This window comes from Eriocheir sinensis, chromosome 48, assembly GCF_024679095.1.
Source record: "Eriocheir sinensis breed Jianghai 21 chromosome 48, ASM2467909v1, whole genome shotgun sequence".
NCBI classification, from domain to species: Eukaryota; Metazoa; Arthropoda; class Malacostraca; order Decapoda; family Varunidae; genus Eriocheir; species Eriocheir sinensis.
Genome location: NC_066556.1, coordinates 1,542,240 through 1,556,164, shown reverse-complemented (window position 1 = coordinate 1,556,164; position 13,925 = coordinate 1,542,240). Strand labels below are relative to the sequence as shown.

At 40.8% G+C, this 13,925-nt stretch overlaps 1 protein-coding gene across 1 annotated transcript in view; it reads left to right on the top strand.

The window, feature by feature from the left end:
• LOC126981393 (protein slit-like) overlaps positions 1–13,925 on the top strand; it is a gene marked incomplete at its 5' end in the record, with an annotated part of 119,182 nt that overhangs the window by 102,622 nt on the left and 2,635 nt on the right. Inside the window, 22 exons of the mRNA XM_050832411.1 lie at positions 432–503; positions 705–776; positions 891–962; positions 1,152–1,223; positions 2,061–2,218; positions 3,214–3,364; positions 3,736–3,882; positions 5,045–5,116; positions 7,858–7,929; positions 8,124–8,284; positions 8,523–8,658; positions 8,902–8,973; positions 9,401–9,472; positions 9,673–9,816; positions 9,936–10,099; positions 10,340–10,556; positions 10,775–11,084; positions 11,281–11,479; positions 11,905–12,142; positions 12,246–12,469; positions 12,680–12,862; positions 13,452–13,577. Of these exons, the coding sequence (XP_050688368.1) occupies positions 432–503; positions 705–776; positions 891–962; positions 1,152–1,223; positions 2,061–2,218; positions 3,214–3,364; positions 3,736–3,882; positions 5,045–5,116; positions 7,858–7,929; positions 8,124–8,284; positions 8,523–8,658; positions 8,902–8,973; positions 9,401–9,472; positions 9,673–9,816; positions 9,936–10,099; positions 10,340–10,556; positions 10,775–11,084; positions 11,281–11,479; positions 11,905–12,142; positions 12,246–12,469; positions 12,680–12,862; positions 13,452–13,577 (3,134 nt within the window). The remainder of the gene's footprint in view (positions 1–431; positions 504–704; positions 777–890; positions 963–1,151; positions 1,224–2,060; positions 2,219–3,213; positions 3,365–3,735; positions 3,883–5,044; positions 5,117–7,857; positions 7,930–8,123; positions 8,285–8,522; positions 8,659–8,901; positions 8,974–9,400; positions 9,473–9,672; positions 9,817–9,935; positions 10,100–10,339; positions 10,557–10,774; positions 11,085–11,280; positions 11,480–11,904; positions 12,143–12,245; positions 12,470–12,679; positions 12,863–13,451; positions 13,578–13,925) is intronic.

The following is a 13,925-nucleotide window of genomic DNA, read 5'->3' as shown; positions in this document are numbered from 1 at the left end:
CTGAATAGAGGTCAAAGGAGTGTCCAAAAAGAGAGGTCTGGAATGATAGCTGTATCTGAACGTGAATTGACTGGCTAATGTTGTACTCGAAAGATGTAATATTTATTGGTATACGTTTAAAAAGATTCAGGGCAGACAGAACCAGATGGAGAAGTGGATTTATATAGAGAATGTGCCGGAGCAGGATGGGGTACACTAACATCAGGGAGAGGTGGAGAATTTGGATAAGGCCTTTGTCTAGTAATGGCTGAAGATGAGGAAGAGGTTGAGGAAGATTCAGAGGATAAGAATATTACTTTTCAGGTGTTAGGTAAAATACACTGTAGACCGGAGGAATGAACAGTATGCCAAATTTAGTATGTGAACCCATCTGTTTTATTTAAGTTTTCTATATGTTATTTTTTTATATATTTGTGTATATCTTTTCACAGTGACCTGAGCAACAACGAGATCAGCGAGATAGCCGAAGACGCATTTCATGGCCTCGACAGCCTCAACTCCCTGTAAGTGTGTCCTTGAAAATGAAAGTGAAACCATGAAAATTACCTGTACTTGCCTTTTTTAACCGTAAGAGAGTCATGAGTTACACATCGTTATTAATATATCGCCATGAAAATTACCTGTATTTGAATTATTTAATCTTAAGAGAGTCGTGAGTTACACATCGTTTCACTAACATCCATTCCTCTCCCTCCCCGCCGCAGGGTTCTGTACGGGAACAAGATCACCACCATCTCCTCCCGGCTGTTGAGTGGCCTGACCAACCTCCAGCTGCTGTGAGTGTATAAATAATGCTAAAAGACTCGCTGTAATATATTAATGTGATGTAGTAAGCCAGTATTTTCCTGGGTCTAACGAACACTATTCTTCTCTCGCCAACGCTTCAACAGTCTCCTCAACGCCAACCAGATCCAGTGTGTCCACCACGACGCCTTCAAGGACCTCCGCAAGCTCAGCCTCTTGTACGTGTGTGTGTGTGTGTGTGTGTGTGTGTGTGTGTGTGTGTGTGTTATTACATGTTTGAGGAATATAAACTGTTCTTATGACCTGTGGTAATGCGGTGAAATAGCAAGTTAGTGCATACCACGCGAGAAATAATGTGTTTTTGTTTCTCTCTCTCTCTCTCTCTCTCTCTCTCTCTCTTCCCACAGGTCTCTCTATGATAACCAAATAATGAACCTGAACAACGGAACCTTCGCGCCGCTCATCAACATCCAGACCATGTAAGTGTCCTGCGGGGCGTGTCACCTGTGTCCATTAATTGACGCACGATAACACGCCGGCCACTGATGAACGCCCGCCCGGCCACCGTTGCCAAATTACCGTACTCAGCGCATTGCATATTCGTAGTTTCTGACCGATAACTATAGCAAAGAAGAAAGAACAAACATCATATTAAAAAACAGTTTGAACGATATATATGATTTTCCGTCGTTGTGTGTGTAGGTACGAGAGTTTGAGGCTTAAAAATGATAAATACAATGTTCGGAGTACGATAGTTTGGCATCGCCCGGCTCACAGGGGCATGGGCTTGTCTGGGGCCACACCTCAAACATTCCATAGAGCAGACTTGAATGAGTGGGGAATTTCAGGCAGCCCTTGAGCTGGACCAAATGGGTGCTTGTTTATTTATTTACCTTACTGAGTGGAAGAATGCTGTTGTGCAAGGACGCGCCTGCACCCCATCCTCCCCCTTTGTTCCTGGCCACGCCCCGGGGCTTCGTCTGGGCTTCCTTATGTACTTTGTAAATTACTGATATCAAATCATTGCGCTTGAATCAGAGGTTGATATATGAATAACTCTGTACTGCCTGGGGGTTGGGATGGCATGCTCCTCCCTTCTCCTTTGTTATTTACTTGCAAGAGTAAACTTATCAATCAATTATGACAAACATGTAAATTATGTTTTAATGCGCGACATTCATTCTAGCATTTAGTTGTTGCAATGTAAAACTGTAGAAGGTTAGCCTATAAAAAATATATAGTTTCCGCTTACAATCGTCAGTTCCCATTAGATTTATTTGCCCACCGTTCTGAAGTGTTCCCTCGCCACCCTACAGGCACCTGGGCTCGAACCCCTTCGTGTGTGACTGCAACCTGGCCTGGATGGTGGAGTACCTGACGGCCAATCCGGTGGAGACCTCGGACGCCCGCTGCCAGGAGCCCGCCAGGCTGTCCAGGAAGCCCTTCCATCGCCTCAGGCCGGACAGCTTCAGGTGTAAGTACGACCACAGGAAAACTGATCCTAAAAAATATATAAAAAATTGTTTGTTTGTTTGTTTTTTATATAATTCCCAAGTAATGTAGTAAATTATATATGCTCGTACTTCATAAAATCTTAAATTTATTGTACAAGTGAGGTTCCGTTTCTCACAAAATAAGTAAATCTATAGTCATGCCATCAGTTCATATTAAATATATATATTAACTTTATTAACCTGTCTGCTGCGATTGGAACGAATTTGGCCTTCACTGGTAGCCTGGTAACATATATTCTCATGTCTTTCTCTGCCTCTGTGGTGGATAGTGGAGTGTTTCCCATGTGGTATTGGTGTGCTGGATATCCCTTCACTGGTAGCCTGGTAACATATATTCTCATGTCTTTCTCTGCCTCTGTGGTGAATAGTGGAGTGTTTCCCTTGTGGTATTGGTGTGCTGGATATCCCTTCACTGGTAGCCTGGTAACATATATTCTCATGTCTTTCTCTGCCTCTGTGGTGAATAGTGGAGTGTTTCCCTTGTGGTATTGGTGTGCTGGATATCCCCATATATTCTCTCTCTCTCTGTCTGTGGTGGTGAATAGTGGAGTGTTTTGTGGTATTGGTGTGCTGGATATCCCTTCACTGGTAGCCTGGTAACATATATTCTCATGTCTTTCTCTGCCTCTGTGGTGGATAGTGGAGTGTTTCCCTTGTGGTATTGGTGTGCTGGATATCCCTTCACTGGTAGCCTGGTAACATATATTTTCATGTCTTTCTCTGCCTCTGTGGTGGATAGTGGAGTGTTTCCCATGTGGTATTGGTGTGCTGGATATCCCCTCCCAAGGTGCAGGACTTTACATTTTTCTTCATTGAATTGTAGCAGCCACTTTTTGATCCATTCCTGTAGCTTGGTGAGGTCTTCTTGTAGGAAATCCGCAGTCAAGGTGTTAAACTCATTTACACTTTGAATTGCGAAGAACAACCACGTGTTCATCTCCACCCCCTTGTACAGGCACCAACGAGCTCCGCGCCAAGTATGCCGGCCGGTGTGACGAGGTGGATCTGTGTCTGAACCGCTGTGGCTGTGAGAGCACCCGCGTCGACTGTTCTGGCCGGGAGCTGAATGCTGTGCCCAGTGACATTCCAAAAGCCACGACAATGCTGTGAGCCTACTTGTTTTAGTTATAAGGTTCCATGACTGCATGTCGTAATCTATTCTAATCTCTGTTTCATAATGCCTACAACTCTTCATCTCCCTCAACTTACATTGGAAAGATTTCATACATCAAGTTTGACAGCCATGATCCATTATAATTAGTAACAGTGGGAGTATAAAGATTAAATTATGATGTTTTTATGTGCATAACTCTAACCAAAAAATGATATTGATAATGGTAGGACATCCTCATCCATTATGTAAAACAGTCATCATAATTACTGAACAGAATTGATTTCGTTCAGTAGGTACGTGATTCACTATAATTTAGAATGAACATATGATCCTACCAGTACTAACCTCAGACCCTTCCTTCAGAGACCTCAGCTACAATCAACTGTTCTCCCTGGACGGCACCACAAGCATGCGGCGCCTCAAGAACCTCAGCCACTTGGACCTGTCACACAACCGCCTCACATACCTCAGCCCGGACTTCTTCCGAGGCGCTCGCTCCCTCACCCACCTGTGAGTATGCACCTCCATTGTCTGTATGCTTGCTGTACATCAGAAGGCTTTTGTTCACAGGTTGATTTAAAGGTTACTTTTTGCTTTTAAAGATTGGAGTGCTTTATGGGCTTTAGAATTCAGATGTAGCAGGTGCCAGCAACATTGGAGTAAAGTAGTAAAAGCTTGGTTTGTTTTCTGAGGGTAGCAGTTGAGTAGAAATACCAAGGTTAAGGTTTGCACCCTGGCCTGGCCTTGGATCATATTGTACTACAGCACTGCCTCGCTGGGTGAGGTGGTGACCCCTGACAGCTTGCAGGATGAGGTTGCAGAATGGTAAAAAAAAAGTATGTTGATAAGAAACTATACCAAGAAAACAAACTGCCTTCAAGGCAAGGGTGAAGTATCTCCTTGCCTTGCTCATAAGGTTATATGCAGGAAAGGAGGTGGTACAAAAGAGGTTCAAAGTAAATGGAAATGGTACATCATTTTGTCTATCCTGACCCTGCTACCCTATGTTTTCATGACTGGCATACTTCAATAATTTTGTGACATTTTGTTTTGGAAGTAACATGCTAAATAGGTCTGAAGTGACCAATGAAAGGTGATCTGTAGCCTACTTACCTATAGCCAAGAAGTTTAGTATTTTGCAGTCTTCTGTATACATGAAATAAATAGCAACATATCCTTGATAATTACATTCTTTCAAGACTGTCTTTGCCCCATACAGTCTTGAAAGTCTTTTACCAAAAACTGTTAACTCAGAATGTCTCGCAGCAGGATGAGCTGAACATGCTGCCGGCAGCGTCAGTTATTTACATGTGGGCAGTGAGTCCCTCCCATGCTGGTGCTTTTCAAATCAATTCTCACGACCTTAGAAGGGAAAATAAGAATTATAAATAACAAAGTACTACCAACAAGGGAAAATTAAGCTGATATACTTCTTCACCATAGTGTAAAACTAGATAGCATAACATCCTATCCAAGGAAAATGTTGCTTATTAAACCATTCAAGTCTTGGGCAAAAGCTGCCTCTCAGTGGGATGATTTTCTACTACTGTGTGGAAGTATGGAGTCTTTATGATTATTTATAAGACATTTTGAGCAATTAGTAATTTGGTTTCTCTTTAGTCTTTCCTGAAGCACCTAGGAACATCCTAAGCACAAAGTCTTTTGTTTCCAGCACTGTGAACCACAACAAACTCATTCAGGTGTCCGAGGAGGTAACCCGTAGACTCAGAGCTGTGACACACCTGTAAGTTAGTCATAGTGATGGTCCAAGGAATGCATATCCCCATAAAGCCAAGTCCAAGGTGGCTTTGTATAGATCCTGGAGGCCCGTCTCAAGGGACTCACAACAAAAAGATTTTTCATAACCATTTTTTGCTGAGAATCTCCACACAAAATTATAATTGATCATATTGCAGCTGAAGAGTGTGCCTTTGGCTCCCTGGATCCAAGGATGGGATTTCTATACTGAGCCACCTTCATCTGAATATAGTTTGAGGGGATCCATGACCACAGCATAAAACATACAACTCCATGAGAGTTTAAATAGCATACTTTCATTAACTTTGCTTGCTCTTCTTGCCACACAGGCTTTGCATCATGAGACAAACTTATCACTAGACTTTCAGTCTGGTTGTTAGTAATAGTAGATTGCTAGTATTTTATCAATTACTTTCAATTACATTAATTTTGTTATGAAATTTTGAGATTTCACTTACATTTTACTTAATGAGACTAACTTTATTGTACTTACTTATCTCTCATCATGGGAGTCTGTGAGATCACTGATTAAAAAACAGATTTCATGTGTAGGCCATTCATGAAGAGACAGTACTCAAATTCACACATTCACATTAACTCAGCTAACTAGCTGTACAGTAATTACATAAACAGAAGGGGAAGAGTTGATTGTGTACATAAAAAATAAATTCAAATTCACTAGTGTCATTAGAAGCAATCTATATGTAGGAGGGCTGACTGCCATACAGGTAACTGGACTTTCTCACTGTCCCTTTCCTGCCTCCCACCAGAGTGGCAAGTCTATTAGTAACTCAACTATTTATTGTCTTTGTCTCTTTACTTACATTTTAAACATCTAAATTGTCCTGTCCGTCTCTTCTTCCCTCTCACATTTTAAGCTTCCCAATTAGTGTCTCTTTAGCTGTTTGTTCCTCTCCTATCTTAAACAACCCATTTAACTGAGGCTGCAGCATAAATGTAATATAGTTTTCTACCTTCCATGTATCATATTGCCCGTCCAGTCTTGTCCACCTGCCCGTAGTTCTTTATTTTTATTTGTTTTTACTTTTGTTGCCGTGACATTCATCCCAAGTCAGCCAACACAGAGCCATACAGGCATAAAGATCACAGGCTCTTTCCACTGACCAATGGAACAGTAGCTGTGTTGAGGAAACCTTGGCAAAGAGGTTATTTAAGCATCAGTCCTCTCAGAAGAGCCACCACTCAGCTGTCTCTTTCTCCACTCAGCTGAATTTTTAGCCATGTAATAGTGTGTATTCACAAGTGTTGTGGTAAACACTGGATGTTGTAAACATTATCAACATTCTACAGCATCACCAAAGAAACAAAATTAACTTGACAAGGAATGTTTCTGATGCGGTTGTGTAATTTGTCAGAGAGCTGATAACCTTGCTGAAGATTTTGATGGGCTTTTGGCTTTTCAGGATCAGAATTCAATTTTCCTTGTATGCAATGGTTTATAATTTGAGCTTGATTTTTATGAAGTAAGCATTGAACCAAGTCTGAGAAAAGAAACCCAATATTAACTGGCATTTTTAAAATCATAAATTAAAATTATAAATGATAATAACAATGATAGTAATAATAATAATGATGATAATAATAATAATAATAATAATAGTAATAATAATAATAATAATAATAATAATAATAATAATAATGAAATTAATAATAATTATGATAATAATAATGATAATGAAAATATATAAAAAATTATATTGGTGTTTGCCTGTATTATGACAATCCTAATAAATGGAAATAAAGTTTTCTTTTCTCAACTTCATCATGGCAACTTTAATTTTCTGTTGTGGCGAGCAGCATTATGTGGAGAATATCAGCAAGACTAATAAATACTCAATGGTTGAATTTTGTCATAAGCTTATGTAATGATAAATGTTCCTCTTTCAGCTTAGTATGAATGTAATAGGCCTTGTTTCTGGTGACTCGTAATCTATGACATTGTCTGTATGTGTGTTCTCTGGGAATGTACATCAATAATACTGATGGAAGGATCATTCGCTTACACGACACATAAGAAGGAAAAAATGTCAGTAGGTGATGAATGTAGCTTTGTACAGTAGTGTTGTGGCGGGCGCGGCCACACGGGGAGCAGCATGGGTCTCCCTGGCTTGGCATGAGCAGGGCAGTGTGGTGAAACACTTAACACACACAGACTGTCTCACCTTCTTCCAGTTCTGTATTATGGTGTAAATTGTAAACTTTGCTGATGAATATGTAGATCCTTCATATAGGTACATTATGGTGATGTTCCTTCATAATGTATGTTGTACAGTATTTAAATACATACCTCTTAAGCTTAGACTATTGGCTGCCATTGGTCAGTCCTAAAGACTGCATAAATAAACTACATTTTACTAAACATTTGCAGTAAATATAGATTTGTGTAAATACTAATTTGCTTATCATAGTCAAGAATAAGTAAGCATATAGATCATTTTATCTGAAAGTCAACAATAGCATAAAAACTAATCAGCATTTTTCTCTTAAATCGAAGCAAAATATTTACTGAGATTGTGATACAGAAATTCTCATTGCTTCAAAGTAATGTCCTCACTCTTCTTATGTTTTCTTAGCATTATTTACAAAGCAACTTATAGCATTCCCCATACTGAAGACAAAGTAATGAGAACCATAAAGATTCTTGTTATTCAGGTAGGCAACAAGATTATCACCTGCAAGTTTGTGTATTCTGCATCTGCTTTTCAGAGATTTGTCTGGAAACCACATCAGCTGTTTGTCAAAGAAGATCACTGAGCACATGCCACGACTCCAGCATCTGTGAGTGTCTTTAGCTTTCACCAAAAGTATTCTCTTTCTTAATTTTCCAAGTCAAGATATAGTAGTAACACAAATAGACAACAAATAGATTAACGAATGCATACATTTACCCTGCCATAAAGACTATAAGGTCCATAAAGAGAGTAAGAGTCATCAATAATAGTACATAACATTTCCCTTCTTAATGCTTTCAGGGACGTATCTTCCAACCCTCTGAACTGTGATTGCCGCGCCTCCTGGATGAGGGAATGGATGCTGGAACATGAAGAAGTGAGTGCCCCAACATGCCACCTCCCAGCCCCCCTCAGGGACAGCTCCATCTCCAAGGTTGGACCTCACCTCCTCACATGCCAAGGTATGCTGAGGGAATTTCGATTGAGGATTTCCGCTCGTCTTTTAATATACTGAACCATTCACCAACCTTTGTTTCCTAAGTTTATATATTGTATTATTATGTCCGTTACTGTAGATACTGTATACCTGAGTTATTTTATTTGTTTTCATCACATTTCATGGCAATGCTGTCTGTCTCATAACATAAATATTTATTCCTATTCCTCCTTATTTAGGGAGTGATTCATCTGCTTCCACAGGCCTCGCCCAAGATGATGACTGCAGAGGTTCAGTGTACTGCCCACTGGAGTGTCAGTGTGACAGGACAACTGTGCGCTGCTCCAGGGCGCACCTCACAGAGATTCCCCGAGGCATTCCCCCGGACACCACTGAGCTGTGAGTGTTGGGGATGTGAGGGAGTGTTTCAACATGCTCCATGACTTGTGACAAAAGTTTACAGAAAGACTAGTATAGCTTAGGTTGCCCATGGACTAATATATGGTCACCTTATCGCATACACTTGATCATTATTACCAATTTTTACTTATAACTATGGGGTTCATTTGTCCTCCTAAGGAAACTTCATGGACAAATGACTTCTTTTCTCACACACCTGTCCTCATGAATGTCACTTTTCAGGTACCTTGATGTGAATGAAATCAAAACCATTGACCCAGAGCGTCTGAAACATCTCAAAGGCCTGAAAAAGCTGTGAGTACTCTGTTGCTTTGTGTGAGATGCTATTGTGGCTTTCTCGTGTAGTAGAAGAAATGATTTGGGTTTCTTATAGTGTTCAGTGATTAGTGTCACCACCATGCTTTCTGCAGTGATTGGTGGCATTATGATTAGCATACCCAGCACACTACCACAAGGTTGAGGGCTCACATCTTGCTGAGTCAAGCAGAAACCAATTTTGACGGTCTGTCTTCAGTCTGTAACCCTGGATCCTCCTATGAGGGTAGCTGTAGATGTTAATCATGAGGTTATGTCCAGTTTCTTTAAAGCAAAATAAGGTGTTTCTTAGCAGACAGTCTTTTTTTAAATATAAGGAAATTGCAGTGTCTATATTTGCAAGTGAGCGTGAGCACCATTACTATTGTAATCTTTTTAACCTTCTCTTGTGTTTGTTTGTCTTCAGAGACCTCAGCAACAACCAGATCACCATTCTATCCAACAAGACTTTCTCAGAATTAACTCAGCTGTCAACACTGTGAGTACATTTTTTAATATTTATTCACAAAATATGCCAACTGATCAATACCAATTAATATTCTATCTTACATTCCCTACTTGAGCTTCGAAGAAATAGAATATTGTAAGCTGAGTTACCTGTTCAGTAACAGCTCTATTGATTCACAGATGCTGGAGATTTTATTACCTATTCATTTATTTCTTTTTCTTTTTCTAAAGGGTTATATCATACAACAAGCTTGGCTGCATGGAGCGAGACTCACTGCTCGGCCTCAGGCAACTGCGTCTCCTCTCTCTTCATGGCAACGGCATTTCGTTCATACCTGAGGGCACCTTCAGGGACCTGGATGGCATAACTCACATGTGGGTACCTAATCTGAGCAGCCATGGGCTCAATAGCTGCTGTATTACAACATTAAGTGATGGTAATTTCTTGTGTCAGTTACACTTATGTAGCATTCTAATATTCGGGTATCCCACAGAGCCTTGGGAGCCAACCCTCTCTACTGTGACTGCTCCATGGCCTGGCTGTCCCGCTGGATCAAGGTGGACTTTGTGGAGTCTGGCATTGCTCGCTGCGCCGACCCAAGGCCAATGAGGGATAAGCTCGTCTTGACAACACCAGAGGAGATGTTTGTTTGCAACGGTTGGTAATCATTGTTTTTTCCTATATTTCACATCTGTAGGGAAGTTTCCTTTTTGAAAATTGGAGACACTTACTTTTATTTTCAAAACTTCCATGAGTGAGTGGGAAAAGGTATACTTATTGTGGTACATAAATCTGATTATAATACGTGTATTAGAAAGATTTATGTGGTTTAACTTTTCCAAGGAAACAATTGGCTTTTTCCAAGAAACTATAAACCCAATGTTGTCTCCCAACCAGAGCGAGTACCAGATGACGTGCTGGCCAAGTGTGACCTTTGCTACACACGGCCGTGCCAGAACGGAGGAGAGTGCAGGTCCAGCCCCGGCCTTGATTACGAATGTCGGTGTTCGGCAGGCTTCCACGGGCCAGAGTGTCAGTACAGAATTGATGCTTGTTATGGAAATCCCTGCAACAATGGCGGTACCTGCAAGGTGTTCGAGACTGGCAGATATGCGTAAGTTGCTGGAGCAGTTATTCAGTCAGATTTTTATATTTATTTTCTTATAAAACTGAGCATAATATAGAGTCTAGATCTCAGAAAATTAACTGTATATATTTTTAATTTCCAAGATGCCACTGTCCATCCGGCTTTGAGAGCGGTCGATGTGAGGTCAATGTTAATATAGTATCTAGATCTCAGAAATTTAACAGTGTATATTTTTCATTTCCAAGATGCCACTGTCCATCCGGCTTTGAGGGCGGTCGATGTGAGGTCAATGTTGATGACTGCGACAATCACAAGTGTCAAAATGGTGCCACCTGTGTAGACGGCCTGAACTCATACTCCTGCACCTGCCCGGCCGGCTTCACGGGGGAGTTTTGTGAGAGGAAGATTGCCTTCTGCACTAAGGAGTTTAATCCTTGTAAAAATGGGGCAACCTGCATCAACCACGACACTAACTACGAATGCCAGTGCACCCTCGGCTGGTCTGGTAGCAACTGCACTGAGAACCTTGATGATTGTGCCAACCATATGTGTCAGGTAAGCACAGTGTGAAAAGGAATCCTGCACTATGCTTCAAGATGTATATAGATCCCCCATTGCTAAATCATTCATCCTTATCATTATTTCATTACTGGCACTTAGATTCTTGTATCAGTCATAACCTTCTGTAGTGGAGAAACAAGATAAATCCGAAAAAAATATATTTGATGTGTTACTTTTATTGTGCTTACAGAATGGTGGACAATGTGTAGATGGTGTTGGGGACTATGAGTGCAAGTGTTCTGGAGACTGGAGTGGCCGGTTCTGTGAGCTTGGGCCGTCCGTGCTGCTCCAGACCGAGCCTTGCCTCCAGCACGACTGTCGCCACGGTGTGTGCATGGTGCCGCAGGGGGAGATGGAGTATGTGTGCAAATGTTCACCAGGATATTCAGGTAAGATCCAAGAATCCTAATCTTCTTCAGTATTTTACCCAAGCTTTCAGTGTACTATAAGGACAAGGAGAATGGTCAGTGTGCTCAAAGGGGAAAGAAGAATATTTTGAGTGAGATGGTATAAAGGTGTAGTATGGATGTAAGAGTGAGTTTTGTAAAATTCAGTGGTGAAATTAGTAGAGCAAAATTTATTGAGACATTTTTTACATGTTATTTGAATACAGAATAATGGCTTTATAAAGAGAATGTATGGGCCGCATTGTCATGTAAATCATTACAACAATCATTTTAGTAATCTAATGGTAAATCGTCTTGGAGAACCTTAAAAAGTTGGCAATCTCTAGTTTGTGTAATATGAATTCCACATTATTTTATTTTGTCAGGTGATTTCACTTAAATATACTAATTGTTTTTTATGCACTCAGGTAAATACTGCCAGCACCTGTCATCTGTAAACTTCATAGATTCAAGTAGCTTTGTACAGCTGACAACCCCTCCTGTCAGACCTTCCATCAATGTCACCATCCGGTTCACCACTCGCTCGCCAAATGGAGTACTCTTCTACCTGGGTGAAGACCGACAGCACCTGGCTGTAGAGGTGTTCAAGGGAAGATTACGAATCAGCTATGATGTTGGCAATCACCCGGCATCTACCATGTTCAGGTGAAACATTTGAGTTTTGGAGAAAATCTTATAAATGATGTAGGAGAATGAAAAGTATTATATTCAATGAAGAATATTTGCTGACTGTAGTCCTCCTTGGCAGCTATGAGTTGGTGAGTGATGAAAAGGAGCACACTGTTGAACTGCTAGCAGAGCGTCAGAACTTCACGTTGCGTGTAGACAGCGGCGGCGCTCGCTCCATGGTCAATGCTGGGGAACTTGAGTACTTGGAGGTGGAGGCACCAGTCTTCCTTGGCGGTGTTCCTCCTGATGTTGGGAGACACGCCCAGATGCACTGGCACCTGCGTAATTCCAGCAGCTTCAAGGGTGAGAGATGACTGTAACCATATTGTACGGTTCTGTTTTTTAGTTTTTAGAAACAGTTTTGTCACATATTTGAATGTAAACTTTAATGGTCAGCATTAAGTGCTGCACTGTTAGTTACAATATTTTTAGAAGACATGAAATCTAAATATTTCTCAACACAATGCAAACTTCATTCAGTCTTTATTTAGCCACATATAAATCTTCATCCAGGCTGCATGAGCAGTGTGGAGGTAAATGGCCGGGTGCAAGACCTTACTGAGAGTGAGAAGCAGAACAAGGTGGTGCCGGGGTGCGGCGACGCTGAGCAGCACGATCAGGGGGCCGTCAGGCCAGTGCAAGGAACCACAGCTCCCGAGGAAGCAAGATCTGGTCCTAAACCACAGAAATCAAGAGGTATTGTAACACTGTATATATTATAATTTACTAAAGCACTTTTGTGTGTTTCAGAGAGGATCAAGTATTCATGCAAGTAGCTTAGCAGATAAATTGTAGCCAATTAATTTCTGCATTTTTCTTTTTCTTTTCTGAGAACCAACTAGTTTCAAAACCATACTCATGCTTTTGCCATGTTTACATTATTTGCATATCAGCTGTAGTGTTTTGTACCTTTATTCCTGAGGGCTTCATTATATCAAGTGAAAAGGTGACATGGGCTTCCTCATTGGCAAAGATTTCAATTCCCTATTAAGCAGAGCTGAAGTTATGGCTTCCATGGACCTTAACCCTTCCCTCTGTAACCAGAGAACTCAGAACAATAACCATGAACAAACAAAGTGGATGTATTATCACCTAATACAGGGAAGAGGTATATCATCATGCATTACAAAAAAAAGGAATTTTTTACTACAATGCAGGACTAGGGTTAGTCTTTAGGGAATCTCTAACATTTTATTGTCTAGTTTTGGGTGTAACCGAGCCCCTAAGGATTCTTGACACTGCCTGATTATGTGCGTGAGATTTAAAAGTGACATCTGTCCCTCAGGGGTGAGTGAAGCGTGTGCCAGCCACCAGTGTGTGAACGGCCGCTGCCGCCCCAACCGCCGAGGCGCAGGGGAAGGCTACCGCTGCAGGTGTAAGAAAGGATGGAGTGGAAAGTTTTGTAATGAAGGTAATTTTCTTTCATGTTCGTCAGTATAGATGTTTAATACTGCATCTCGTGTTCGTCAGTATAGATGTTTAATACTGCATCTCGTGTTTGTCAGTATAGATGTTTAATACTGCATCTCATGTTCGTCAGTATAGATGTTTAATACTGCATCTCATGTTCGTCAGTATAGATGTTTAATACTGCATCTCATGTTCGTCAGTAGAGATGTTTAATACTGCATCTTTGAATTATATTTGTATTCAGGGTTAGATTTAGCATTCATTATAAGTGAATTTTGTATGATTATACCTTTGTCAAAAATAATTCCTTGTGTGAAAAGTATCATATGCAAAACAACAGCTGACTACA